The sequence below is a fragment of the Sturnira hondurensis genome, unplaced genomic scaffold (assembly GCF_014824575.4).
Source record: "Sturnira hondurensis isolate 20B ecotype Veracruz unplaced genomic scaffold, ASM1482457v3 Scaffold0006413, whole genome shotgun sequence".
Taxonomy (NCBI): domain Eukaryota; kingdom Metazoa; phylum Chordata; class Mammalia; order Chiroptera; family Phyllostomidae; genus Sturnira; species Sturnira hondurensis.
In genome coordinates, this window is record NW_028079044.1 from 12,280,119 (window position 1) to 12,287,231 (window position 7,113).

Here is a 7,113-nt window from a genome sequence, read left to right on the forward strand (position 1 = left end):
CATATATTTTTATAACATTTTAATTAATACTGTTATTAGATAAAATACATGCTTATTTATCTAAATAGTATCTTACACATTTATAGAAGTTTTATTTTTAATTACTTTTATGGCCCATAATCTCACTTGATAAATGTTACTAACAACACTTACAAATCCTCATTTGGAAATCAGACTCATTTTTAAAGGTTTCGGATAGCTAATTTTCTACAAGTGGCAATCCAAATGTATCAAATTATACCACTGAAAATGACTGTAAAATTTGTCAAATTTATTTAAGAAGTTCTGTGAAACTTGCCATTGAAATAAAATGTACAAGTATACTAAATGGTATTTTTCATCTGTATGTAATTTTTGTGGTCATTAAAGTTTTTAAGAGATTGTAAAGCTCAATAGTGAAAGGTAGGTACAGCGAATACTATTTATATGGTATATATATTTGTGTACAATTTAAAATGTATGTGTATATATAGTATGCATAACATAATTTATTATATAATTTTTATATAGATTTATTATACACTACGCTCAATACAGAGAATTAAAAAAATTTTTTTGCCCACTCCCTCGTGTGCAATAATAAGTGAAATCATCCCTAAAATACAGCTTGATACAATACAGTTGACTTTTAAGGCAGCTATTGCTTCTATCCTAAAACCAATATTATTATGAAATACCATCTTAAAAGGAGGGCAATGACACATATAAAAGATCCCAGTTTTATTGGCAATCCTATCCCTACATACCAGACCTATGATCTTAAATAATATAATATTTTATCTGCGTGCACTTCTTATACATATGGAAGACTAGTAGAAAGAAGTAATTGTTAAGAGAGAAAAAAAATAACTTTTTCTTTTTCAAACTTTGTTTTGTTTTATTTTTAACTAATACCATTGTTTCATATGTGGTTGTGCCTTAAATCTCTTAGCCAGTTTCTGTTGCTGCTTGAGAGAGAAAAAAAGGGGGGGGAAGAGAGAGAGACTTGGAGGAAAGAAACAGCCTGTTGATTACAAATAAAGACACTTTCTTATAGAGAGGGCTGTCGCACTAGCCTAGGCATTGTGAGAACTGGCCTGACTTTGAGAGACACTGACCATCGAAATGGCCAGTTCTGAGCCAACCATTAGAATGGATGTGACACACACGTAGTTAGTTCAGTAGTCTTTTGCAATGTACAAACACCACAGGAAAACACACGAGCAGGCAACACTAGTTGGTTTTGCTTTGTTTTCCTGTTTTAAAGTTCATTCCTCTGTTCTTTCTCACCTCTTCTATGTAGTAGCCATAAGATGTTTTTTCTACTAAATAAACTAAAATCTTTTCAAATAAATCTGCTGCTGAAACCATTCACTGGGAGAAAAGCACACAATATTAATAGCCACAGCATATTGAAAGAAATATGAACAGCTTGGTTTGAGAGCAAAATAATAATAATAATGTTCACTACATCTATTCTTCTGAGAATCAGTACTCACTTTGGCCTGCTTTTTGCCTTGTTTTCCCCCTGAGGTGTTTTTCATAGCAGGAGTTTCACTCTGCTGAGCTAAGTTGTAGGATCCCTTAAGCTAACAAACATTTTTCAGATACTTTCCTATAGTTATTTTTGTTCCGGATTATTTAATGCCCCCTTAGGAAAGATAAATTCATTTCTGTACACATTGGGGTGGGCTTTTAGAAAGTGGTATGTTCATTTTCTGCACAAGAAATGGATCTTCTCTAGGATTTTGTACATCTTGATTTATTCTTGGCTTAGAGTTTGAAGTGGGTGCTCTTCTAAAGGGATTTATGCATAGGTTCACTATTTTTGTAGTTATGGTTTATATGATAAGCTTTTTATATTTAAAATCAATATGTAATCCTGTGGAGGAGCTTATCCCCTAAAACCCCATTTGTAAATCTATTTTAGCTTTGTTGCACAGCACAACCACAGTCTTCCATAGATTGATTAGGTACAGCGGTAGAATCCTATCAAATGGCCTGCTCTGATGATGATGCAAACTCTTTCAGGATTGCTAGTTGACTGGAACTAAAGATAAGACTTGACTGCAATCCCCCAATGCGCTCTTTACAAAACTAGTGTTAATTTTCATCAAAGTGCCGGCTTATTTTTAGTGGCAAGGTGGAAGGTTTACTACAAGAACTTTAGGTCCTCTCTATAAAAGTATTTATAGGTATTTCTTTTTCCTTTTTTCCAAGATAGTTATCAACTTCAGCAAATAAATCGAATCGGGAATAAATAATTGGCCCTATATATAAAAAAGTTTTTTAAATTAACAAAACAATTCAGTGCACATGGACATAAACAAAATGTCTTTATTTCAACACTTTGGCTCAAATGCAGCATCAGAACTTAATCCTGTTTGTTGTGAGAAGATATGGCTTTTGTAGCAAAAGTATACTGGAATCTTGAAATTAATCAGAACACACATTATAGTCTGCCCAAGCCAAAGTCGGTGCATCTAACTAGCTGTGACTGGAGTTATAGGTGAATAATACTTAAAACATGTAATAGGTAACACATAAAGTTACATACAAGTTTTTAAAACATAACATTATATCTAGTTAAAGCTATCTTAAAAAGGAATTTTTTAATTTTTAAATTTAGACTTGACCATACAAATGTGACTCTTGATCAGTTTTAAAGGTATTAAATATTTTTTTTAAACCATCAAGATAATTTACTTAATGTACCAAACTAGCATTTGGATAATTATGTGTGTATATAAATTTACTCCCATGAAAAGCAAATCCAAAGAAAAATAGTTTCTCTAATATAAAATGTGCTCACTACACATAGCTATTTTCTCTATAATGACTAATATTTTATAGATAGATATTAATATTGTAATAACAGATTTATTTTGAAAAATCTTATTCATTTATGCTGGAACATATTAAATTAGCATGTCAATTAAATTTGAAATGATGAAAAGTACCTAAATACTTACAACTTTAAAATGTTTTTGTTACAGTTATGGGAAATTGAGCATAGAAAAGGTTAAGATTTAAAAAATTACTCTATTTCAGGGGTTAAAAATATTTTCCCTCATATATATTGTTAGTCTTATTTTTTAAAAAAATTAAGGAAATCTTGATATTTATGATTATTAATTAAAGCCTTAAAAATCACTGGTCAAGTGCAGAGAAGGATAATTTAAATAAGAAATTATGTGTCTTAAATTTTTATTATTTCAAAAAATTGTGTATTTTTCCATTTAACTATAGTTTTTAAGTGTATGGTGGAGAAAATTTTCCAGTTGTAAACTTTTATCAAAATGTTTTAGAAATAAAGAATTATAAATTAAAGCTATAATCAGAATGATTTCTTGTTGGAATGGAAAAACTGGTAGTCATCAAAATTAGCAATCTTAATAATTATAAAATTCAGTTACAAATTTTTTATAAATTCAGCAGGTTTTTCTCAGAGTTAACATTTCTAGAACTACGGTTACCTGAAATTAGACTAGATGACCTTTAAGATCTTCCCAACCTGAAGAGGTGTAGTAATATATCTGGTGTATAAAATGAGACTGATGAAGAACAAGAACCAGATTAGAAAATTGTCCAGCATTCCTGAAACTCAGTAGCATTTTAATCCAAGGAATAAAATTGTTATAGATAGGGCTTTTCTTCAGTTTTAGTTTCAGTATTATTTCAAAATTTGGGGGGCTTAGAAAAAATACCTTTCCATAGTAATAGTTTCTTTATTCTCCATCCTATAGAATATTTTTTATTAAGTACAGTTTTTTTAAAGATTTTTTATGAGAATGCAATGTGACCGTTTATTTGTGTGAGGTTTTGTATTGAATGTGGATAATTAATATATGGCATGTTTCATGTATATGTATATATGTTTTTGAGCTTATAATGAAAGGAATAGTGATAAAATTGAATAAACCATTTTAGCTTCTTGCTGCTATTCTAGCCTTTATTGCATGATGATGCATCTAATTTTTAATTTGTAAATACAAGATAGAATTCCCTCTAGCACCATTTGCTTTCATAAAGCTGCTGAGCAGTTTGCTGTCTTGAATAAATTTTGCTTTGGAGAGGGTAGGGGGGATTTGAACCAGCACATTCTTGTGTGGTTTCTGAAGATTCACATGGTAACCAGCGGTGTGCATTGTTAGGTTTATCTGAATAAGCACCAGCCATGTGAGTTTTAACATGATTGCCCAGGGCAATGGAGAGAAGAGAGAAACGCGAAAGGATTGCACTTCTTTCTGGGTTTTTTTTTTTTTTTTTTTTGGAAAGTGCCTTTGCAGGGGGAGGGGGCTGCATGAGTCAGTGGCCTTGGCTTGTTTTTTTTTTTTTTTAAGTTGGTGTCCTGTTTCCCTCTAGGTCCTCATTTGTTCTGCTATCTGCCTCATCATCTACTTCTTCTTTTCATTGTTTACCTTCCTAATGAGGGAGGCGGGGTAGACTGGGAGTTGATTGACAGCTACAAGCCCTTACAGTCTGGCCAGAGAGCAGTTGGCTTTGGTTTCAAAAGTGCTTTAAATGTTCGATTAGGTCCTGTTTTTATTAAACCAAACTGCTGCTCATCTTAAGGAAATTATCAGACCAGCAAAGATTACGAAATATATTTTGGACCCTAAAACCAAAAAACTGCTACTGCCCATGGAAAAAAGGCACTGCCCATCGGATTTTCCAACCTTTAACATGGGGTTTTAAAAAGAAGTATGTGATTTTTCCTTTGCAATAGTGCTTTGATTTGAAATCCCCAGCCAACCTCTCCAAAAGAAAACTGGCTGTGATGCGATCGAGAGCTGCAGTGTAATATTGCAGAGCAAATTTATTTTTTACTTCAAAGAAAAATGCTAATTAGCCGATTCACTACTTTTAAAGTTATTGTGAAGCATATGGCGCCCAGTGTGAGATACATCCAACTGCTAAAATAGAGCGAAGAGGAAATTAGCGAAGAATGGGCTGTATGGGGTGAGCTTGGGGGTGGGGGAGGAGAATCGGTTCTCAAGCAGATTCTCTAGCCTTTTCAGAATGATTTTATCGCCCATCTCTGCTTCCCGCCTCCTCATTTACCCACATCCCCCACCACCGAGCTTCGGGCCGACCTCTTCCGGGCCTCCAGCTCTCCCTCCCCCACTTCGGCTGAAATCAGGTGCGCGCCTCCGGCTGGCCACTGGCTCACACCTGGTCCCCTTTTCTGGTTCCAGCTCAGCCATAGCCATCTCCATCTGCGGGAAATTTTAGAAAGCAGGGTTTTAGAGGTGAATTGTTACTATGACTGACAAACTCTCCGCAAAACACTAGCTAGTGGTTCTGTAATACGGTTTTCGGGGAAATAAAAGGAAACTGAAAAAGGCGGGAAGGGGAGGGTGGGGTGTGCAGAGGTCCAACGGGCGGATGACGAGCCTCCTGTCCTCTGCAGACTGGCAGAAGACTGAGGCCCAGAAGAGACGTGAGCAACTCCTGCTGGATGAGCTGGTAGCTCTGGTGAACAAGCGCGACGCGCTCGTCAGGGACCTAGACGCGCAAGAGAAGCAGTGAGTGGCGGTGGGGTCGGGGTCGAGGCTCTGCCGCCTGCTGAGGGGCCCAGAAGTTTTTGGAAACTTAAGCCCAGAGGTCTTTGGTGGGCAGGGAAGCCTCCCGCTGGCCCCTTGATGCCCATACCCTCTGGGGCACGGAGTGCAGGGGGGAAAAGGGAGTGCCATTTGCTCTCTATGAAGGAAAATAATTTTGTTTCCTGTTCGACTTCCAGGGCCGAAGAAGAAGATGAACATTTGGAGCGAACTCTGGAGCAAAACAAAGGCAAGATGGCCAAGAAAGAAGAGAAATGTGTTCTTCAGTAGCAGCCGGACCAGACTCTTTGCCAACATCTTAGTGTTGGGTCCCCAGACCAGAGAAAGTCAGACGCGTTGTTGATTTAAAACTTTTAACATTCTGTTTGGCTGGATTGTACTTATTTACCACCGCCGTCACCCTTTTTCCTCCTTTCCAGATAATATACACAGCTTTAAGGATTTTTTGAGTGGGTTAACCATTTCCTTGATATTATGTGGAATAGATTCGCACAGACACCTTGTGAGTGATTAATATTGGGAGTGTTCAAGAAATTATTCAAAGAAGAAAGAAAAGAACACCCTACCCTCATTTTTTGATGGGAGGATATTTGAAAACATTTTTTTGTTGTTGTTAATAGCATAATGATGGTGGGAGGGGGGGTACGAGGGGGGTAAGAAAAATGTCATGAATGATTTTTTCCAGTCCTGCCATATGTAACCCTAAATTTTATAGTTAGATCATATTCAATCTACTTATTAAACTGTGTTCTATTTACCAGTGGTATTTTCTGCCATTGTTTTGCATTTCACTGTAAGGATAGGAGAGTTCCTTTCCTCTGCTTTCCTCAGAGGATGGCCCTTTAACATTATTATTAGCCTGAGACAAGTCCTGTGATTTGAAGGTGAGCTGTGAGGATGGGACTAATTGACATGCATCAGTTTACAAAGAGGTCTTATCTTCTGAGAATGCGCCATCTTTTCCTTTGGATAATTATTTATTACATCTAGCTTGGTTCCTACATTTTGTTGGGTCTCAACATTGGCTCAAGAATGCTGTTAATATTTATTCTGTATTGATAAAAAGTCTGTCTTGCCACTATGAGTAAATCCCCCAATTAATATTTTCTTCTCTTGCATAGCACTGTCATTTTTGTGTGTGAAAATGGTTATCTGTTTATTTATTACAATACTGAGGTCATATATAAATTTTCAATAAAAGCAGAAACTTTCTTACCTTAAACACTCTGCTATTTCCTTGCAATGAAACCGACACTGGTTTGAAGAGAACTTTGTGTATCTGTAAGACTTTTCATGTGGAAAAAAATGTCTCCTTTGAAGGCAGGGCAGAATACTGGACTGCATTTGGAGGTGAATAAGTTTACACCATCCCGGAGGGGTCCTGCTGACACATGAATTCAAATTGAAAAGCAATTAGTCATATTTTCTTAAGCAGTATAAACTATCATCTTTTGTAAAGGGTCATCTGTTAAAGATTTGAGGAAATTTGATTCCACAGCACTGAAAAATATGCTAATATCTTGATGAATTTTCCACATTATTATTTTCAGTTGCATTCATCTGAAGAACT

The 7,113-nt window shown here is 35.7% G+C and overlaps 1 protein-coding gene across 1 annotated transcript in view; it reads left to right on the forward strand.

The window, feature by feature from the left end:
* Window positions 1-5,905, forward strand: part of EHBP1 (EH domain binding protein 1) — a 361,085-nt gene extending 355,180 nt beyond the window's left edge. Inside the window, exons 24-25 of the mRNA XM_037049039.1 lie at window positions 5,393-5,507; window positions 5,723-5,905. Coding sequence (XP_036904934.1) covers window positions 5,393-5,507; window positions 5,723-5,813 — 206 coding nt within the window. The 3' untranslated portion in view covers window positions 5,814-5,905. The remainder of the gene's footprint in view (window positions 1-5,392; window positions 5,508-5,722) is intronic.
* The last annotated feature ends 1,208 nt before the right edge of the window (window positions 5,906-7,113 follow it).